This window comes from Homarus americanus, unplaced genomic scaffold (genome assembly GCF_018991925.1).
Source record: "Homarus americanus isolate GMGI-L3 unplaced genomic scaffold, GMGI_Hamer_2.0 scaffold31037, whole genome shotgun sequence".
NCBI classification, from domain to species: Eukaryota; Metazoa; Arthropoda; class Malacostraca; order Decapoda; family Nephropidae; genus Homarus; species Homarus americanus.
Genome location: NW_024722227.1, coordinates 546,756 through 570,892, shown reverse-complemented (window position 1 = coordinate 570,892; position 24,137 = coordinate 546,756). Strand labels below are relative to the sequence as shown.

The following is a 24,137-nucleotide window of genomic DNA, read 5'->3' as shown; positions in this document are numbered from 1 at the left end:
GGAGACAGTAGTGGTGTGAGCTTCTCCCACAAAGTGAAGCCTAGCTCTGCCACTACCAGACAGTAGTGGTGCGGGCTTCTCCCCACCAAGTGAAGCCTAGCTCGGCCACTACCACAGCCAGCACACCACGACCCTCATCTCTTGTACAGTCACCACAAAATCTGGGACAACATATACATAATTTACATCTCTACAAGAAAATAAATAAGCTCTGACGGGTATCTTGTCGTCCAATATCATTAACTTGTCATCAACTATTATATCACCTTTAAATATGTCCCACAACGTCAACACACAAAGATCAGCGGAAGTTTGTGTGGTCAACTTTAGTAATAAAACCCTCCAGGCTGCTGTTGTCCGAAAGTACCAAGGTAACTTTCTCACGCTACGTGTGTGTGTGTCAATAGACCCGGCTAACACTCAGGGAGGCTCTCATGGGTATTAAGTCCAGGAAAAACAGGAGTTGGTGGAAATGTGAGCGGCAGTCGTGAACCGTCAAGCATAAACTTCCTGATCTCTTTCATCTCTTAGTGCTGGCTCCAGACTTTAACTTGTGTCGGATAGTTCCTCAATGTGCTCCTGTTTTCTAACAATTCTCGACAACACAAAAGATCTTCACCAACATCATACGATACAGTGACTATAATTTTGTGGCATTATTTTCTGAAACAACGACTGAATGCTTTTCTGTAATTTTCCAGTCATTGCTGAGAGGCTCCTGAGTGAACGCCAGTCTATAGCTGTGAGAAAGTGTCAATAAATGGTTAGGAAGTCCCAAAATCTCCTTCTGACTCAGAAAACAGAGAAGAAAGATGCTGTCGTCTTGTTTGTACAGTAAAATGGTGTAGCATTATACACGGTCTGGCCAAAGAAAGCTGATGGTAATACTGTACTTTGCTCAGTGCCAAGGGGGAGAGGGAAAGGTGCATGGGTGAGTGGGCAATGGAGAGGGACGAAGTGGTGTGAGTGCTGTATGAATAGAGAGATAATGGTTGAAACAGATGAAAGGGTCAAGGGGAGGAGGGCAGTGATAGGTCTGAGGGGAGGGGGAGGGAGTTTCGGGAGGCTGGGTGAAGGGGTTGTGGTCAGAGTGAGTCGTCGAGGAGGACGAAGAGGAGAAGGAGGTACAGGAAAAGTAGGAGGAGGAGGAGGAGGAGGAGGTGGAGGTGGAGGAGGAGATTGGTAGGTCATGGGACGAAGAGGAAAAGGAAGAGGGTGTTAGCTGGTGCGTGAGGTGTCCTATTCTCGTGAGTGTTGTGGACGCACCAGCACATCAACAGTGAAGACCTGAGTTATTCGTGTTTCCTTTGCTCAGACCGTCAGTGTACGCGCACCCAGACCATGAACATTCGGACTCTGTAGGTAAGTCCCGGACCAGTGTATAACATCTATGCACAGGTCCTTTGTCTATAAGTCCAAGACCTATCTGTGTGTACATGTCAAAGACCTCTGTATATATGTCCAAAACCTCTGTATACATGTCCAAGAACCTATCTGTGTATACATGCCAAAGACCTGTGTATACATGTCCTAAATCTCTGTATACATGTCAAAGACTTATCTGTGTGTACATGCCAAAGACTTATCTGTGTGTACATGCCAAAGACCTCTGTATACATGTTCAAGACCACTATATACATGTCCAAAGTGTGTGTATATGGCTAGTAGACATATAAACATGTAACTCAAGTAGCATTCACATGATCATACAAGAGATATATCTATTACACTCAAAGTTCAAGATGACAGTAAAGATCAATAGAGCAAGAACCAGCTGTTATGCCTGGAGGACAAGAAGCGTCAAGGCGGTCACTAGGTCATAAAACTTATACTTAGTGTCTTTGGTATTTGCTGGTCGGTAATAAGAAAATAAATCAACAATAAAACTCTCACACCGAAATTACAAAGAGGCAACTCAATGTTGCATCCACATCTTCAGACACTTCTGGGTGTGCCAGGTGATTGACACGTGGCACTGGTGTCTCATGTGACACTTGTGGCCGAGATGTGGCACCGGTGGCTGTGAAGTGACACTTGTGGCCGAGATGTGGCACCAATGGCCGAGAAGTGACACTTGTGGCCGAGAAGTGATAGTGGTGGATGAAATGTGACACTGGTGGCTAAGATGTGACACAAGTGGTGAGGCTCCTCTCATATCCCAGTGTGATTCTTGGTTCAGTTCAGCCACACTGTCAACAACCCCTCGACTGTGTGAATGTGATAAAATATCCACATTGGGGGTTTATTTTTGAGAAAATTAGTTCACATTTATGTTTTAATTCCGTTAAATATAATGAAAATGTTTTGTGAATATCTCGGGGTTTTTTTCTTCACAGTACTGTTTGATGATGTTTAAGATATTATGTAATTAAATGAAGTCTGGACTGATCCTCAGAGACGCCCACTACTGCCATGCATAGTGTTGTCCCTGGAGACCTATAATGCATTCCTCAGACACACACACTACTCTCAACGGGTGATGATGAGCTCTGTCATTGGTTAGGCTGCTGCTGTGACGTCACTCGTACTTATATACCAAATTATCCAGTGAAAAAACATTATAATACCTTTTACTATTTTATTTTTGTCATCGTGAATGGGTGTGCATCAGAGGAGTGGGCGGGTGGCTGGAGAAGGAAGATAGACAAGTGCCCCAGAATATGAGAGAGCCTGCAAAACATGCTACACACAGAGATCTTACATGGCCAACAAATATACAAGTGTACATCTAATGTTTCTTTATGTTCCTGCAATAACTGGACAATCTGCACATCAAAGAGACTGGAAGAAGACATTGTAGACACACACATAACTCCAGGGAGACCAGCTCTTTGGATTCACCCAAAAGTGAGTGTTGAATTATTTACCAAAAGAAAAAAAATGAGGGATTTTTACGGGGCTCAGAGTGAGAAAAAAATCAAACACATTTATTTTTTTCATTAGAAATTGAAGAGACATTCTCGGAGCCAAATGCTATATAGAGAGATTGTAAAAGTTCGTTGGTTGCCTGCGAAGTGCCTACATAACACCTATAAACAGCAAAATACCTTTTCCCAAAAAATGTTCAATAGCTGCCCTGTGCGAATGATTAGTTAAGTGAAGGCAGATTCTGGTGGCAAGGAGGAAGGACACAGACAACTGTCAACAGACTCGGACTTACCAAGATGCCCCAGACACAGTGAAAATTGATATATGTCAACACACCTCGCCAGCCAACAAAAGGAGGCGCCGCACTGTTGGTCTACTGCCAGCTAGCAGAGATGACCTGTCCTCACTACACACATAAAAACTGGGTAGTACAGTACATAACCTAACCGAGGAATTCAAAACCCTATGCTTGACCACAATATTATCACTGATTATTTTACATTACATTATATTTATACCGGTAAATAATAAGCGTCAAAATATTCCACCTCGAATATAGAAAATTATATTTGGCCAAAACCACAACAATGATGACGCTGCAAAAAAAAAATCAAAATCTCACATCACAATTATTTTGGCAAATCTGACCATGACTGTATAATACTGAGTACACAGAAAGTACAATACATAATAAAAAAATAACTTCACTTAACCCAAATACATTAGGATCAGTGAGTTTTGTCCGTCAAGACCTACCAAAGTGAATAAACAAAAGACAAGTGAGTGCAGAGGACATTCTGGTAAGACTGTACTAGCCTACCTGGGTTAACTACTGTGGAACCTATGATGAGTGTCCAGGGCAGTCCAGTGAACGGGACAAAATGTGGAAATGATATCACGGAAGGTGTGTCACTCAGCCACCTTATTGAGAGACACGACGGCTTGACTCAGCGCCGGGATCGTTTGTGGGTAAAGAGAAGGTGTTTGTTTGTGTGTCTGTGACCGTGTTGGTGTTCTGTACACATGGTCTTACCTGTGACTGTTTATATAAATGTCTGTGTTAAATTTTATGTATACTGTATCTATAAATCTGTGTATGAATGAATGAATGAATGAATGAATGTGTGTATGTGTGTACATGCATGTAAGTCCATGCATATGTGTACTTTTATCCATGTAAGTAAAAACTTGAGCAAGCGTCGTCATTCTCTTCATTACAAATCTTCACTATACTGTACGGTCGTGTAGGAAAAGTAATGAATTATGGTATGTGACCTCCTTGGGCCGCACACCTCCACACTCCCAGGTAGTACAATACATATATATTCTTTTTTTATACAAAGGACACTAACTTTAGCCAGATTCATAAAAATGTAGTTAAATCATTTCACTTATATATACAGTACACACATTTGAAAATTAATAATTTTTCTCTGACATATAACCTAAGATTTTAGTCACTCTTACGCTCACAGTGACTGTCATGTTAACTCGGTCCCTGTGAGAGTACACAAGCTGGTGTTCGCTAAACCAACAATGACAAACACAATCACATGTGTCAAGCATTGCTATTAACGCGTACGCTACCACACACAGGCAGTAGCTCACTCCCCTCTATAGTTAAGTACTCTCACTTCCCTCTTGTCATGTACTCTCACTTCCCTCTTGTCATGTATTCTCACTTCCCTCTTGTCATGTACTCTCACTTCTCTCTTGTCATGTACTCTCACTTCCCTCTTGTCATGTACTCTCACTTCCCTCTTGTCATGTACTCTCACTTCTCTCTCGTCATGTACTCTCACTTCCCTCTTGTCATGTACTCTCACTTCCCTCTTGTCATGTACTCTCACTTCTCTCTTGTCATGTACTCTCACTTCCCTCATTGTCATGTACTCTCACTTCCCTCTTGTCATGTACTCTCACTTCTCTCTTGTCATGTACTCTCACTTCCCTCTTGTCATGTACTCTCACTTCCCTCTTGTCATGTACTCTCACTTCCCTCTTGTCATGTACTCTCACTTCCCTCTTGTCATGTACTCTCACTTCCCTCTTGTCATGTACTCTCACTTCCCTCTTGTCATGTACTCTCACTTCCCTCTTGTCATGTACTCTCACTTCCCTCTTGTCATGTACTCTCACTTCCCTCTTGTCATGTACTCTCACTTCCCTCTTGTCATGTACTCTCACTTCCCTCTTGTCATGTACTCTCACTTCCCTCTTGTCATGTACTCTCACTTCCCTCTTGTCATGTACTCTCACTTCCCTCTTGTCATGTACTCTTGGATAATCATCAATATATAAATCTATTTTTACAAGTTATATTCTGGACACCCAAAACTTTTTTTTAATCAAAATAAAAAATTGTTTCTGTATCGCTTGCTTAAATGTAAAGACAACATGCTGACTCCTCATTACCCAACATGCTGACTCCTCATGACCCAACATGCTGCCTCCTCATGACCCAAGTACAGCAGAACAAACTGAAGGTTCACGAGCGACGTGTTTAAGGTCACATGTGTATGATGCCAATCCACATCTGGTCCAAAGTTTCTCAACGGTGATCATTAGTGACAAAAGATAAAGCTGAAACATTTTGTGTTATGGTTCAGATAAATGCTGTAGAACACGTTCATCTGACTGTTCTCTCCTGAGTCATAACAGACATCTTGAACTCTTTATCATAATGTCTGTGTGAGACTCGGAGGTACAGGTCAAGTTAACTCGTCTTCTGTACACCCTGACATCTATAGTAATGTGAGCCAGAGTTACACTGCTTCACTGTATACATAAGCTGATATTGTTTGCAAACTATCCAAAGTCCCTCGGGCCAAGATCATGCGGTGACTCTTCAACTTAAGGCTACATGTCACGTCGTGGACTCGGCTGAGGGAATTTGCATCACTCTACTTGAAAGCCAAAGCTTGATCTTTTGTCATGAGTAAAGGATGAAGAACATGTAAACAAGGTTTCTCTTATGCTTTCTCAATAATAATAAGTATATACTGTACTGTAGCATGTAGTCTACACTCTATTATAATTAATTCATCAGTAAACAATGTCGGAGTTCCATGATGTTAAACCCACATAAATAAATATGTCTATAGAAAAACAAAACATGTAATACACACAGTATTTCTATATAAAACTCTAATATGACTTCATTCCACTCACACTGCTTGTTTGAATATCAACATAACAACAAAGAGGATAAGCAATTACAATCAATAACATTTGTGATAAACTTGTAATGAAGCTGGTCAGTAACACTGTATTGTAGAATCGGGTGGAGCTTCACTGACGCAGTAAACCGTTGACTGAGTTGTGTTCTTCAGTTGAATACTACATAGTACAGTACTTTAAATCACAAGAAAATAAATGCTTGGAATATCCACGACCTATATATATATTATCTTAAATCATCCAAAAGAAACTGATAATGTATTAACAGATTAACATTATGCAAAAGACCATCAGTATTAGGTATGTCAGTATCCTAAACCCAGTTCCTCATTGATCTTGAAAAGTGATGATCTTAGGTCATTGCCATGTCCAGAAACCCCTGAAAAACAATTTTGATCATCCAAGACTTAAGGAGTGAAGGGCTTTAAAATATATAACACCTAAATGCTTCATGATCAAGGATAACACGGACCATAGTTAACACACCTCAGTTTGTCGTCAGGTAAAATCATATCACTACACACAAAACTGAACAATCTTGAAATACTAATACATAACACAAATTTTATACACCTGTGTTTATATATATATACAGTATATATTTTTGTGTAAATTATCAGTTACACAAGAAACAATTAAAACAAAGAATGACATTTTGCCACTCAAAAATATTATACCAAACTGACTTTTCTTTTTCTTTCTTTGTGTCAGATAATTTGGAAGTGATGAATATTTTGATGACTGGGTTATTCATAATATCCAGGCACTGGACACTTCAGTTTTGCAGTGTAACAGATATTCTGATAAAATACAGGGTGTCCCAAAAGTTAGTTGAGCCTTCCAACACCACCTCGGGACAATAACTTTTGGGATACCCTGTATATAAATAATGTTGTCTAACTGAAAGAAACATGTATTGATATAAATAAAAAATGACAATGGAATGATAGATAAAAGTGATAATAATGTGAGAAATTAGGTCATGGATCACAGAATTACATAAACAATTAATATTCCCTCATAATAATAATACAAAATATTCTGTAACACATCACAAAGTCAGTAATGATGACAGCAACTGTTCAAATCATCGTTATGACAAGGAGTACAAACATGAGATTAGTTATCAAAAATAACATAATTATCAAGGAGTTATTTTACGAGTACAAAGTTGACACGGCACTGTTTTATTTAACATGTGTAAGTCTGGCTGTATTGCATTAAAAGTTAGTCTGTGGGCCTGACATAAGTGCTCTGTCAACTTAAATATGACCAAAAATTCACTTGTGCTGAATTTTTTTACATTTTTAAGTTCAGAAGTTCAAAGTTTGCATAACACTACCTGTCGGGCCAAAAGACACACCATAAATGTCTCTTACACACACACATACACACACGTAAGTTCCAAACAACAGCATGGCACCAACTTTGAACCCCTTAACTTTACTGATAACATGAGACACACACAAAAGTTTCACAACACAAGAAAAATACTGGTCCAGTGAGTAACATTTTCATACAATACAAATTGCAACACTAGCCCAAAAGACACTCAACTTGATATCACACTCTGTGAAGAGACTTGTATGCTAATACTTTTAGATTTCATTTAAATATATGGTACTGCTGAAGAAGGGTTCTGGGCTGAAGCAGAGCCTGCATCCTGTGCTGGTTTAAGTTAGGGGCATCGGAGAGAAGCCACGAGGCGCCTGGCCAAGCAATGCTGTCAGACTCATTACCCCATTCGCAGTGCATGACAATAAGCCTTCCAGCATTGCTCCGTTAATGCTCATCACTTGACATATTATGCTTTCTTTAACTAAGCTAATGTTTCATATATTTATTTATATATATATCTCTATGTATTGAGCCACATATACAATATTTTACAAAGAGATCCTACAGATACTCACGGCAACATACTGGTGTATTGTACATAATTTCTGCTCAACTAAAAATCAAAATATATTACCATTACAAATAGTATCTCAGAAAACAAAGTTAATACCAACTACTTGACCATCTTCTATCAAACAATATGAAATATGAGCCCCACAGTTGGGTCTTAGAAAACATTAATTCAACACGGGCCACTAGAACCACCGATCCTAACAGTCGTCACAGCTAACTACGACACCAGTGTGTGGAGATGCATAGACGTGTGGAAATGCCATTGCCAATTTGGATGCCCGACCAGAAATCCCTTGAAATTTTTAAGAAAGAAATTGTGGGGAAGACGCCCCTTATTTCCTTTGTTGTTTTTGTTATGGTTATATGTTGCTGATGGCAGGCATTTCCTATCACCTTACTTCTCAATTTGTAACACATCTTAAATGGATCTTTTTTTTTATTTTGGGGTAGGGGTGGAGGTTGCTATATTAAAGAAGACATTGAAATCTTTACAAGATGCGCAACAGATGCACTTATTATATTATTTTTTCTCTGTTTTTAATAGGATAAAACCTCGGAAAAAACCTGGCAGCACCCCAGTACCCCTTTGCACTCCAACTAACCCCACAAGGGCGCGCTCTCTGCTGCACACACCACCTGCCACCACCTGCATCCTTCTCATACTCCACATCTTTAATTACGTGGTTCTTCCCACTCTCGCTGTGTGTTTCTTCTTTTTAAAGGGAGGAGGAAGTATCTGACTTTCTAAGGATGACATTGCCTGCAGTTTTATGCTTGCAAGAACATCATGATATTTTTTTTGTTTTTCTGTATATATTGATTTGCTCGGTACAAAGTTGCGGGTATGGTGGGTGGAGGCAGCGAGCTGTGTAGTAGTAGACATACTCTAGCAGGACATGGCTGAGTTCTGTGCTGATACTTTAGGCCTTGGGGATGGGAAGGGGCACTCAGGCAGCTGGTGGTGGTGGCGGCACATTCTTGCTGTTGCATCTTGTACGTATGTACATACAAGCAGAATTACATGTGCACATCTATGCACGCAAATACATGCACAAGCACACACACGCACATGCATACACCCACTCACACACACCTTCACACACACACATACACACACGCACATATAATCACACATGTACACCTTGTAAGGACCTGATGCTCAGCACTATATTCCCAATTTAGAATTTTTTAAAAGCCATCTACAATTACTTCACAACACTGTCACGTTCGTGTGGTCACTTTGCGCTTATATCTTCATCAACGTTTGAGCGGTTGGGAAGTCCTCCAGTTCCTGACACTTGGCTAGGTGTTGTGGCCATCTAATACAGCAGCAGCTGGGGGAATACGTGAATTTAGGGGCACCAGGGTCGCCAGTCTCACTCCGGCTTAAGACGATGCCACTGAACTACATTTTGTCGTGGCTTCGTGATCATGTCGCTCCAGTGTTTGGTCTCGGAGGTGCCGCTGCCAGCCTTACCTGTGGAGAGAACAGCATGAGCTACTGTACACCTGTACCATATGATTTGCAAGATCATCTTTATTTGACGGCTCATTAGTATGTGTGTGTGTGTGTGTGTGTGTGTGTGTGTGTGTGTGCAGGGTGGTGTAATGCGTCTAGTGTGGCAACATTATGTTAGTGTTAAGATGCAGGTATTGCTTGCTCCCTCTTGCTTTCAGCTACTGCCGCTGGCTAGCCCTCGTGGCGAACAAGGAAGCAACTTGCATAAGTCTTCCCCTGTCAGTACACAGCCTCCTCACCATCAAGACTCCTGCTGTGTCTTCTCGTGGCAACACACGGTAACTGGGTGCCTCGTGGTCCCAGGCTAGATCAGCAGGGGATCTTGGAGTAGCAGTGGGCCCCAGAGGGACGGCACATAGGCCCACTGTCATGTGGACACGTCCTGGCGCCTACCAACTACTGCCCCGCTGCCTTTCGGATAAATCTTGGCAGGTATAAGACTACGGGAGTAAACCCTGAACGAAAATTAAGCGGTGGAGCCCCGCATCAGGCAGACATGCTTACAGAGCTCCAACAAAACCCCAACAGCGGTATAGGCGGAAGAGGTGACCACTATGGAAACCCAACGACTACACTGACGGACGAAGGCAATGCCTGATGGACAGGCTACTAAGGCGAAACCCAACAAACTGGGCTATCGGCAGTCCATTGCGACTCTCCCTCTCCCCCCCTCCCCAGTCGTTGCAACACTTGCACCACTGGATCAGGAAAAGGGAGAGCCAAGATGTGTGGTTGCAGCCTGCGCTCCTGCCTCACCACATAAATCAACTCACGTGAAGCCATCACCTAGCTCATCATACCGCTCATCATCATCAAAACCCCTATACGAGTGGACAATGGAGACAGGCAGAGATGACTGCCGGGAGTCTCTAGTCACAACTCTGCTCATGGACGGCACAGATAAGATGGTAGTTTATGCACTGGGATCTAGGCAGCAGTGCAATCCGGTCCTGTCTGTGTGACTGAGCAGCCCTCTCGAGGAGCCACTCTACTCACCACACATGGGGAGGGGGCTACAAAAGGTGCCCTAAACATAGCCTGCCTAAAAAACCAACCTCAGTGGGCAACTGCACCCAGTAAGGTCATCCTTTTGCGGTCGAAAACACAATCAAAGTCACAGATCCAAACAAAAACAAACTATACAACCTCCTATGGTTGCTGCCTGGATTGTCAGGACCATTCTGAATACTGGCACAAATGACCGTCCTGAAAGAAGAACTGCCCTTGTGGCAAAAGAGTTGGCTAGGTATAACATCGACATAGCAGCCATCAGTGAGTCCCGGCTCCCAGACGAGGGCCAACTCACAGAACAGGAGTCTGGCTATACCTTCTTCTGGAAGGGTAAGCCTGCTGCGGAGAGAAACCGCATTTATGGAGTTGGCTTTGCCATCCGCCAACACATCCTACACACACACACACACACACACACACACACACACATACACACACACACACACACACATATTATTAACCTCTCCTGTAAACAAATCTGAAACCATAAAAAACACCTGTAAAACCATTATCCTCTGGTGTGTGAATTAGTTACCTACACCTGTCAACCATTCTCAGCACACTTGTATTCAGCTACTAGTAACATAAGGTTATTAAATGCACATATAGAGGCAGGTGTTTACGAAGATGGCATTGAGAGAGAGAGAGAGAGAGAGAGATAAAGGAATAGATGTGGTAGATCAAACGAAAGGGAGAGAGAGAGATGAGAGCTAGGAAGGTGGTTGAGGTAAGAGTGAGAGGTGAGAGGAAGAAGAAGAAGATAGATACATTGAGATATGAGAGAGACACAGAGAGGAGAAGGAGTAAGGCCCACCTAACATGATCTTGCCAATGGCTTCGTTCCGTCCCACTTTGTCGTGATCCATGATAGTAACGTTGAGCTGACACTCTCTGATCCTCTCCCAGGGCACGTCAAACATGACACTGAAGTTGAACTCGGGGTTAAGGGTGCAAAACTGGACCTCTGACTTCTTCTTCTCTATCCGTTTCTCTCCGAAGTACAACCACACCTTCACGTAGGGATCTGTGGAGTTAAGGATGGTTGAGACATAAGGAACATGGCATTGAGATATTTTAATTCTTAATTTTGGTTGTTGGTGAAAGTTATAAATAGGAGCATCTGTTTATAGGGAAATTAAGATCTTTTATTTCTAGTCTGGGATAAACTTGGGATTAATCTAACCTAACCTAACCAATTTATATTACCAGAAATAGTGATCTTTTTCATATGCTGGACTCAAAATCAATATAAATTCCCTAAAAATGAATAAAATGCAGAAATTAACTGGATCTTTTATTAACAGTGAAATTATGTAGGACTATTTTTTTTCACCAAGGAAACATTATCAATTGAGCTAACTGATCCAACACCCACTGATATGAATAATAAATTAACTTCAATGTATAATCAATAAATTTAGCTAAGTCTTGTGGGCAGTTTGGTCACACTTAAAACAAAAAACATTAAACCAGATGTGATTATTTTAATGAGTTTTATTTGTTTGTTTTATTTATCAATATAGTTATCAGAAACTTTTAAATGAAAGGAAATTAAGAAAAACACAAACGGTATATATTATCATAATGAAAATAAATTAACGTATAAAACATTAAGTTCATTAGAATATCTATAAAGCTCTCTCCTCTCATTATCTCCAGGAAGTTTATCAAATATAATCTTCATGATAAAAGTTAGTTGAATAAGTTATTGATTTAAATACTGCCTAGGCACCCCCTCCCCCCCCCCAGACCAGGAACAGTTCCCATTGGTCGTGTGTACTGAGGCGTGTGAAGCCCTTAGCTGATTGGCCATTTTGTGTTTTATCTTCAAAGTTCCTACATTGCATTATCTGATTATATTGTGAGTCTCTTTCACACCTGAAGCACCTGAGGGACTTCACCTGATCTTTGACTCAAGTCTTTTAGGTTACAGAGGAAGTGACTTTGTTTTAGTATTGTGTTAAGTTTTAAGGTTTAAGCTGGATTTGACTTGATTTTCCACTAACTTTTTTGTTTTGTTCCAGAGTTAATAGATTTTTTTTGTTCCAGAGTTAATTGATTTTTTTTGTTCCAGAGTTAATTGATTTTTTTTGTTCCAGAGTTAATTATTATTATTTTTTTTTGTTCCAATGACACTTTACCTGATTTTCCATTGATGTCTTTCGCCTTAAGGTTCCTACACTTGATGACGGTGAGTGTGAGCTGAGAGGTTGAAGGCTGGTACATTAGGGAGGTCAGGATCTCACCACACTTGTTCTTCTCTAAAGGATGCAAAGCTTTCCAGAAGGTGTTGTTCTTTTCCGAAAAATCAACCTGAAAAATGGCGAAAACATATGAGAAAAAATAATTGACTGAAGGAGATGAGATATTTCCGGAATATTTTAGAGAATAAAAAAAGTCTTTGGAAATTTTTACGAAGATAATTTGTTTTATCATCATCGCTGTCATCGTCATCGCCATCATCATCATCATCATCATCGCCATCACCATCACCACCACCATCATCATCATCATCATCATCATCATCATCAAAAGAAAAGCTGACAATATAAAAATATCTGTTCATCCACTCATGAGTCAAAAGACGGAGGAGAAGGAATTCCCAAGCGTCCAAAACCAGCCAAGGTGATTGAAGGGGAGGAAATGAACTGACTCCCACTTCAGTAAGCAACTCCCTTCAAGGTGGACCTCAAGACAAGTGAACAAGAGAATATTATAGCTGGAAATCTTATGCAGGACGAAGGTTAGGTTAGGTTAGGTTAGGTTAGGTTAGGTTAGGTTAGGTTAGGTTAGGTTAGTTTGATTAATCCTAAGGTGAAATACACTAGGGGGTCTAATCTTCAAGTGATCCAAGTTCTAACTAATTCTCATCAAAAATTAAGAGAGAAATACATGAACCAAGAGGAAGTCAAACCCTTAAATTCCACCTTAACACTGAGGAATAAACCTACAAAGGGAATCCAAAGAAAGAAAGAAAGAAAGAAAGAAAGAACTCAAACAACCTGAAAAATCCAATAAACACCAGAGGACAAAAAATCAAAAGACGGAATCAAGGAAGACGGAGAGTGAAGAGAACTATAAAAAAAACACGAAAGAGAGGCATTGAAAAGAGAAAGAAGGAATAATAATAATAAAAAAAAATGTTTAGTGAATGAAGAAATTGAGTAAATTTCCCAACAGAAATCTTGCAGAAGCTTCAAGGAGAGAGAGAGAGAGAGAGAGAGAGAGAGAGATTGCCACCATCTACCACCATCAACACCCACTCCATCTACCAATTACTACAACAACCTACCACATCCAAAACTACCACCCACAACAACCACCACCTACCATAACCACCACCGACCTCATCACATCTCTCTCTGCCTCGACAATTACATCAGGGCCGAGTTCCATCTCCGTTAAGGTAATAAACTTGCCGGTAAAGGAAGAGGAAGAGATGGGTCCAAAACACACGCTGTTGAGGTCTCCGGCAGCTACCTTGTTATGTGAGCTTATTTCCCGACACTTCTTATTGTGTACAGTGTGATGATCTCTCTCTCTCTCTCTCTCTCTCTCTCTCTCTCTCTCTCTCTCTCTCTCTCTCTCTCTCTCTCATACATTACTCCATACAACACGTGCCACACCGGGCCACAATTCAGTCCTTATGATTTAACAAATTAATTTTCTCATTCATTTATATACCAATTTTTCTCTTGATCACCCTTGGCCCCTTCCCTTCCATTAGTTTGGCTCAGTGAGAAAAGGTCACTCTCTTCACCCACTCCACCAGCTCCCACCATCACTCTCTCCCTCCACCACCCTCTCCACCACACTCCCTCTCCACCACACTCCTCCATCACTCTCTCCACCAAGTTAGGACAAACAAGGACCATAATTTGCCCTTGGTTCATAACCCCGGCATTACATTAAGCCAAAGCACTGGTTCGGATCCCCCACTGTGTGTTGGCTGTAGGATGAGAGGGATCAAGTGTTGGCTGTAGGATGAGAGGGATCAAGTGTTGGCTGTAGGATGAGAGGGATCAAGTGTTGGCTCTAAGTGAGAGGGTTCATAAACTATCAGGTAAGGAAAGACATAACATTCAGACAGTATCTTGAAGAAATTTTACACCTTGCTCTTCAATACGAGTTAGTTCCACACATTACGCTGGTCAGGAGGGGAAGAGGAAGTCAAATCTCCCCTTTATTTACACACCAAATGCCGAGATCCAATCCATGGTAGCTGGTTGTATGTGAGCTAGGAGTAAAATAATATCTTCTTGATTTATAAACATCCAAGTGGTGGCCATTATGTTGTTATGATATATATGGAGTTTAGTTCTTATTTTCTGAAGGGATGTTGAACCTCCTAAACATAGCCTCTTAACCTCCTAAACATAGCCTCTTAACCTCCTAAACATAGCCTCCTAACCTCCTAAACATAGCCTCGTAACCTCCTAAACATAGCCTCGTAACCTCCTAAACATTGCCTCTTAACCTTCTAAACATTGCCTCTTAACCTGTTCCCGTCAGCCCTTGAACGGATAAAACCATTTCGTCCCAGAAACACAAAAGACAAAGAGACGCGATCCAGCGGTTTGCATCATGAATAAATTAACTTTTACGTCGGCATGGCTGGAGCAGGCGTAGGAGGCGTCAAGTCCCTCCCCTATCAAGACACCGCCCTGACTTCAAACTTCAAACCCTCGACCACGAATGCTAAAATGAAACGTCTTGGATCAGGACAAGAACACAATATATTTCCTTTGATATAACTTGACATATTTGGTGAATGAGTTAAAGCTGGTATTAAAGTTTCTTCTTCTGATGATGATTATTTTTCTCGTCTTTATAACGCAAAATCCAGACTGGGAGATGATATAAGAATCTATAAAAAATCTTATTATCCATTACACAAAAATATATCCTTGACCTTCCTTTTAAATTCAGTCATCTTATATCAAATTTTCCACACAGCTTAATTATTCACAAACTTCAAAAAAACTTCTTAGCAACATTCACTTACTGACCGAAATAAAAGAAAATATAAAGCATTATTTATATACAAGGTTAACTTCTTCATCTGAAAATCTTCAATAATTACTAAATATTTTAGGCCTTATTAAACAGAGATTTAAAAATTAGTAGAAATAAACTCTGGATAATTGTAAAGAAAATATAAATATTCTTCACAATAATCAAAGTTTATTATCATTTATTTTAAAGTTTCTAAATATTCCACAACATATAAATCACAATTAATCATTCCGACGCTTTTGTCCATTTTTACTCTAAGAATCAACGCGAGGAAAACTAATGTTAAGTTTATTTCTATTATCCTTAAATTACAATGTTTAGTTTGTTTATCTTTAGGTTCCAATGTTTATTTCTTCTGTTTTAGGTTCCAATGTTTACTTATGCCTCTGAATGTTTGAATATAAATTTCATCATTATTTTTATATCTTTTTCTCCTATTTCTAACTTAACTCTATAACAGGAACAGTATACAAGAAAAATGGCCAGTGTCAGGGTTTTCAAAAGTTCCCGTGTTGAAGTTTTCCAGCTTTCATCTGCCTACCACGGTACGCTTGAGGGAGAACTCCACTGACCGGCCTTCGCAAAGAGGACGATCCCGCGTCGTCAACAAAGAAGACTCCACGAGGCGGTCTTCATAAAGAGGAGGAGGAAGAAGAAGAAGTAGGAGGAGGAGGACCCGATATGCCATGTTCCTCTCGAGTCACTGAAGAAAATATTTTTTTACTTTTCTCTTTCATTTCCAAGTCATGTTATTCGGGCTGACATCAACCTCTCTCTCTCTCTCTCTCTCACTCTCTCTCTCTCTCCGTCTCTCTCTCTCTCACTCTCTCTCTCTCTCGTTCCTTCTCCCTCTCTCTCTCGTTCCTTCTCCCTCTCTCTCGTTCCTTCTTCTCTCTCGTTCCTTCGCCTCCTCGCTCCTCCCCCCCTCTCTTTCTCTCTCACATGTAGGTCACTACCAAGCTTTGATCTCCCGCCAACCATCGAGTCTTTCCTTGCAAGAGAGATTCGAAATCTGGCGAAAGTCGAACAGGTACACGCAGAACGACAAGCATAAAACATTAAATTCTGTACCGACATCAAGAGAAGAAAAGAGAAGAGAAGCAATGTATGTAAAAAAAAAAAATTCCCTAAAATTTCCCGACAGAATACAAGTAGACGATGTTGTGAAGGTCCCATTAAAGAGAGATAGTCTAGTCGAGTTACTCCTCCAGCAAGGCCAACGTTTTCTACTACTCTCACTGTTTACCGTCATTACTTACTGAAGAGCCGCCCCGGGAACGAGTTGATTATAACCTCTTAATTTAATTTTTTAACCTGTTATGAACGTCGTGTGTGTGTGTGTTGACATTATCTCAAGGGGGTTTGTGTCTGTTTGTCTCTATATTGTCTGTGTCAAAGACTAACTCCACTAAAATATACAGACTGGGTAAAAAGTATCCATTTCCTGACAAAATCTCCCAAGTCTCTTATCTTTAATGCTCTTACCAGTGCACCTATTACATCCATCAGCTAGTCTATATAAGCCCCTGGTCTATAGTAAAGTACGATTATACATTAATATTATATAGGGGGCTTTATCGTCAGGTTACCATGGTGACGGAAGCCTAGCGCCATCTTGGTTTAAAATCGAAAACAAAACAACATTATCTCAGCCTTACGTAAATAACTTAATATAGCTATTATCCTTTCTGCTATTATATTATTTATGTCTTAATTTATCACTACATGTCCTATTTTTATTCTTATCTATTCTTATGTCGTTTATATTCTTATGTTATTTGTATTTTAGTCATTTGTGCCCACTGTCTAGCCTAGCTCAGTGTTACATAATCCTCTTCGTTAATCATCTTCTTTATCTTCTTTACTTTCTACCACTTTAATGTTTTCTTCTTTCTCTCTTTTCTCTTCCGCTCTTCTTCTTTTATTACTGCCTTCTCTACCCTTCTCCCTCTTATTATTCTTTTCTTATTTCTCTTTTCTCTTCCCCTCTTCTTCGAATATTCTACTCCTCTCTTCATTCTCTTCTCTCCCCTTCTTCCGGTTTCATTTTTCCTCCTCAATTTCCTTCCTCCACTTCCTTCCACTAACTGTTATTCTCACTTATTTTTCCTCTTTTCCCTATTTCCTCCCCCTGGCTCTCCGTTTATTCCCCCTGGCTCTGTTTATTCCCCCTGGCTCTCCGTTTATTCCCCCTGGCTCTCTGTTTATTCCCCTGTTTATTCCCCTGCTCTGTTTATTCCCCCTGGCTCTCCGTTTATTCCCCGGCTCTTTATTCCCCCTCATTCTTCTCCGTTTATTCCCTGGCTCTCCGTTTATTCCCCTGGCTCTGTTTATTCCCCTGGCTCTCCGTTTATTCCCCCTGGCTCTGTTTATTCCCCCTGGCTCTCCGTTTATTCCCCCTGGCAGGTATAGGTCCCAAAGCCTGCTGGAGGATGACTTTGCATAAACTCTCCCGAAATTTGCATACAAACCCTAAGGCACTTCTTGGCCAGTGTCCCTCCCTCCCTCCCTCCCTCCCTGGTGCTGGAGGGATCATGCGACCTAGGGAGGAGAGAAGGAAGGGAGGTGGTGTACTACATGAAGGGAGAGAGGGAGGGAGAGAGGGAAGGAGGGAGGGAAGGAAGGAAGTAGAGAGGAGGGAGGATGGAAGGAAGTAGAGAGGAGGGAGGGAAGGAAGGTGGTCGTACTACATGAAGGAGAGGGAAAGAGGATGAAGGAAGGGAGGAGAGAGAGATAAGAAAACAAAGGGGGGAAAGAGAATCATGTGGGAGAGAGAGAGAGAGAGCTCATACAATATAGACAGAGGGAGGATAGATAGTCCCCCTTACTCCCTTACCTGGTTAAATGTTCAACACCCTCTGTACAGTCATTCCTCTGAGCCTCACCATTACTCACCAACAAATATAATCTCCCTTTTGGCCTTATTTATTTACCGGTTGTAGGTATTCTGTGTACAGGTGGAGTGATGGTGTGGTGGTGGACAGGTGTGGTGTTGTGATGGTGGTGATGGTGTGGTGGTGGTGGTGGTGGTGGTGGTGGTGGTGGTAAAGAATAAAAACAAGAGATACTTTGGACATAAAATTAGGAACAAGGAGACCAAGAGACGTGTTAATGAGTAAAACAGGAAGGGATAGGGAGGGACAGAAGGGACAGGGAGGGACAGAAGGGACAGAAGGGACAGGAAAGGACAGAAGGGACAGGGAGGGACAGGAAGGGACAGGGGAATACCGACACTGGAATGAATGAATAAAATTAAAAGCTGTTCCATCACCGGGGAGACTCAACATCGGTAAACATTTGGATAGGTGGGCCATGGTCACCAAACTTCAGACTTGATGATGGCATAAACGTGTGGAAATTACCTAACCTAACCTAACCTAACCTAACCTAACCTAACCCAACCTAACCTAACCTAACCTAACCTCTCACCTCGACAGCCGTGGTTGGTCGAAACTACTGAGTGACCTTTTTCTTTTATAACACAACAACACTGAACGGGAGAACAGACACGAGTTGACCTTTTACCTTAAGTGACCTAACCGTAAAAACTTGAAGAGACAACGATTGCGAGGACAATATCGAGGACAAAGCCGGTCTCAATAAACTCTTCATAAACTTCAAAACGAGACGAGACCACACACACACACACACACACACACACACACACACACACACACACACACACACACACACACACACACACACACACACACACTGCTGTATCTAACTCTTTATTCAACTCACCTGAAAATTGGCCCACCTAGCTTATTTCACCTCAAGATTAACCCGCCTAATGTTAAATTAACCCCAGGTAACGTTCGGGCGTTTAATCAACAGGTGAAATAAGCTGAGGGTTAATCTTCAGGTAATGTCTTAATTAGTAGTGTGAGACAAGGTAACACAGTCACTCACCTCTAGACAAACACAGAGTCACTCAACAAACACAGAGTCACTCAACAAACACAGAGTCACTCAACAAACACAGAGTCACTCAACAAACACAGAGCCACTCAACAAACACAGAGCCACTCAACAAACACAGAGTCACTCAACAAACACAGAGCCACTCAACAAACACAGAGCCACTCAACAAACAGAGCACTCAACAAACACAGAGTCACTCAACAAACACAGAGTCAGTCAACAAACACAGAGCCACCCACCAGAGCCACTCAACAAACACAGAGCCACACAACAGACAAACACAAGAGCCACTCACCAGAGCCACTTACCTCGAGACAAACACAGAGCCACTCAACAAACACAGAGCCACTCACCTGACACAGAGCCACTCACCTGACACAGAGCCACTCACCTGACACAGAGGAATATGAACCTCGCCTATGGAATCGTCTCGTGAGAATCGATCGTAGTCGAAGACGTGGAGATGTAACACACGGCTCTGTAGCTTCTGGATGGGGAACCCTGAAGGAGAGAGAGACAGTGACAATTACCTCGGGCTGGTGGACAAAGTGGGGGTGGCAGTGGATGGTGGACAGGGTTGGGTGAGAGAGGGTGAGAGGGAGTGGGTGAGAGAGGGTGAGAGGGAGTGGGTGACAGAGGGGGTGAGAGGGAGTGGGTGAGAGAGGGGGTTAAGGGTGATGGAAGGTAAGGGAGTGGGAAGGAATAGAAGGCGGGTTAGTAGGAGGGAATGAAAAGAAGGAAAGAGGGTAGGCAAAAGGTAAGAAAAGAAGAAGAATGGGAGGGAGAAAGAGTGAAGAAGTTAAAGAACCAATAAGAAAATGAAATGTAAGGAAATATAATAAGGCACACACACACACACACACACACACACACACACACACACACACACACACACACACACACACACACACACACACACACACACACACACACACACACACACACACACACACACACACACACACACACACACACACACACACACACACACACACACACACACACACACACACACACACACACACACACACACACACACACACACACACACACACACACACACACACACACACACACACACACACACACACACACACACACACACACACACACACACACACACACACACACACACACACACACACACACACACACACACACACACACACACACACACACACACACACACACACACACACACACACACACACACACACACACACACACACACACACACACACACACACACACACACACACACACACACACACACACACACACACACACACACACACACACACACACACACACACACACACACACACACACACACACACACACACACACACACACACACACACACACACACACACACACACACACACACACACACACACACACACACACACACACACACACACACACACACACACACACACACACACACACACACACACACACACACACACACACACACACACACACACACACACACACACACACACACACACACACACACACACACTGAAGGACCAGGTAGGTAGCTCACCCTCGAAGTAAAAAGTCTCGTGCCACTTGGGATGAAGAGTGCGTCGCTTGATCTTGGTCTCCAGCTTATGTTTCTTATCAGGCAACAGTGTCACCCTCACGTAGGGATCACTCGTACCGCTCAAGTCCTTCGCCGGCAGCTCCTTGGCCTGTGGAGATGAGACTTGTGATTATCTGGGAGTCTATGGGAGGCTATGGAAGGCTATGAGAGTCTATGGGAGGCTATGAGACAAGTATGTGGGAGTCTGTGGGAGTTATGGGGGAGCTTATTGGAGAGTTACATGATAATAAACAAGTAACAACTGGGAGTCTCTTGAGATATTATCGTATAAGAGTCTTAGAGGAGAGAGACAGACTCCTGAGAAAACCCACGTGTACAAGGAATATTGACGTAGGAGTCTTCATAAGCCTCTAGAGACTCCAGAAGCCTCCAACAACTATATAGACTCTTGGGAAACGTTGGTGATGAGAAGTGAAATATATTCTCTATGTACTAGTGGATTACTTGTATGTTAACCCACCCCCCCCCTCCCCCCCAAGTATATTTCACCTAACCTCACCTAACATCCTTTCCAGATAGTTTTACGGTGGTTAATCAGCAGGTGAAATAAGTTAGGGAACAATCTTTAGGTGATCTGTACATTTACCTGACGGTTAAAGTTGGTGCACAAAGTTCTGAAAGTTTATGATATTTTCAGAAACCTCCTGAATTAAACTGCTTTCCAGAGTTCTCAAGGTAGTCGCTGAGTCTTGAAGTCAATCAACTTTTGTGCCGCAGGATTCAGAAATTTTAAGTCAGTTTCCCTTCTGTGAGATCTTGAATTTTCAGAAGTCTTCAATATTCTCAAACTCCAAGTCCTAAGACGCATGAAGAGGTCTTTAATATACTGAATGCCCAAGGTTATTAAAGTCTTAAATGACTCTTAAAGACTGAGTTCAGTTTGGAGACTTGGGTTACAGAAGTCTGAAATGATCCTCTTCGTCTCTTAAGCCAGGAGCTTCTTAAGGCTTGAAAACTAAAACTCACAACTATCTTTAAGACTCATGAAGGTGTGGGCGCCTCGGGGGCTGCAGAAGGACACTATAACCTCTCTGGGACGCTAAAAGTTGTAGGATCTTTTACTTCGTCAGAAACTCCTTAGGAATTTCTTATTTATTGTCTAGAAAAGGTCATCGGGAAAGACTCTGGACTCAAGCACTGCCACAGGACGGTGAAAATACGTTCTGAGATTCTACCTGAAGTTTATGTCTCTGTTTTCACGTGTGTTTTGAAATGTAACTCACAGTTCGCTGAGTTACCTTACACGGTGACCTTTGAGGGCGTGATCTTAGATTATAAAGTTATATTTGAAGGACAAGATGACCTTTAAAACAATAAACTTGTCTTACGAGATTTTTGAGAATTATGACTTAATGGAAATGAACTTTTTGTAAGATAAAGAGATTCACCTGTGTGTTACCTGACGAGTGTGACCTTGTGTTACCTGACGAGTGTGACCTTGTGTTACCTGACGAGTGTGACCTTGTGTTACCTGACGAGTGTGACCTTGTGTTACCTGACGAGTGTGACCTTGTGTTACCTGACGAGTGTGACCTTGTGTTACCTGACGAGTGTGACCTGTGTAACACTGTGTAACGTTAAAGGTTGTGAGTTATTCTCATACCCTGACCTTCGAGGGGTGTGACCTTATGTCAAACTATACGTGGGTGTTGGGAATGTGACCTTGGTGAAGGCCCTGACCTTTAATATGATCTGAAGAGTTTGACCATAACCTAATATTACACAGTGGAGTTGATTGCTGTATAAGGGTGTGACCTCGTTCTGTAGGCCGAGGTCATGTAGAATTATTATGTAACATTAATTAAAAACACCTGTGAAATTAAGAGCCAAGTTAGTCAGACGGATATTTCTAAATATATCATCCTAATTATAAAGGTGATACTCAAGAACACAACAGTATTAATAATCATTCTTACCTTAAAGTATAAATCCATGTAACTCATCGCTTACTGTCACTTGGAACACTAACGTAACTCACAGTGTAATTAACAAATATCACAAAGCTAAGTGTAGGCAGCCACTTGAGTCACCTGGTGTCCTCTTTACTAACACACTTTGAAAACTCCCGTAAGAAACCTACTCACTATGTCCCCTGGGTAAATCACTGCTCGAAACTGTCCTCCTTAAATCAACATTCGGAGCAGTCCCCTTTAAAGAGACAAACTCAACACCCTCAACACACACTCCTCAAAAGCCAGCAGTGAAACAAATGCTCACAGAACCCCATTAAATATAGCGCACGACAGATTTTATTGATATAGTGAAAAAAAATTGGAAGTCTCTCTCATTATATAAACCTCTCGGGTGCCGTTCCAACATTCCGCCGGGGTCTTTTGATGGCCACGACTCACACCTTTACCTTCTGTTAATGAGTTACACCCTCCTACACAAAGTACTCCTGACGATGGTGTGGGAATCTCCTCAAGTCACCACTACAAGACTTAAGCGTTTTTCAAGAACCTCAACACCTGTGATCACGCCTCGTTAAACACATGTTATAGATGTCTGGCGCCATGATGATGATTCTGTCCGGCAACTCGAAAGAAATATTTCTGAGGGACTTTCACGTCACACACGACAACATTCATGATCAAGTGAGGAAATTACACTGAAGTTGTGTCCAAACTTTACGCCACACCACCACTGCCTCTTCACGATGGTTGTCCAGCGGCCAGACGGTCCTCGGCGTGGTACTCGACCAGAGCGGGTCCTCCTGAGGTAAGGACGAGATAAAACAACAGCGACAAAAAAGATCAAGACTCGTACCTGGCAGCCGTCGGCGAGACCCACGCCCCCAGGATCGTTATTGCTTCAATCTTGCACGCGTAGTGGAGAAGGTCGAAGGTTACCCCAGTATGCTCCTCCATCACACCTCTCCCTCCACCACACCTCTTCCCTCACCACACCCTCCCTCTCCACCACACCCCTCCTTCCCCCCACCACCCCCTCCATGCCCCAGCCCGGCCCGTTGTCAACTTCCCCTCCTCCCCCCCAGGGTGAGTCTGCCCGTCGCGCCTTCCTCTCACCACACAATCTGCTCTTGCTCGACTACCTCCTGCCCTCTCTCCTTTCCTGCCCTCCTTTCCTTTCTTTCCTTCC

The 24,137-nt window shown here is 42.2% G+C and overlaps 1 protein-coding gene across 1 annotated transcript in view; it reads right to left on the bottom strand.

The window, feature by feature from the left end:
• Positions 1-6,093: 6,093 nt before the first annotated feature.
• The window catches only part of LOC121862240 (synaptotagmin-7-like), an 86,095-nt gene continuing 68,051 nt past the window's right edge, over positions 6,094-24,137 (bottom strand). Inside the window, exons 4-8 of the mRNA XM_042360331.1 lie at positions 20,979-21,126; positions 19,821-19,930; positions 12,631-12,802; positions 11,304-11,513; positions 6,094-9,436 (exon numbers count right to left, since the gene is read on the bottom strand). Of these exons, the coding sequence (XP_042216265.1) occupies positions 9,336-9,436; positions 11,304-11,513; positions 12,631-12,802; positions 19,821-19,930; positions 20,979-21,126 (741 nt within the window). The 3' untranslated portion in view covers positions 6,094-9,335. The remainder of the gene's footprint in view (positions 9,437-11,303; positions 11,514-12,630; positions 12,803-19,820; positions 19,931-20,978; positions 21,127-24,137) is intronic.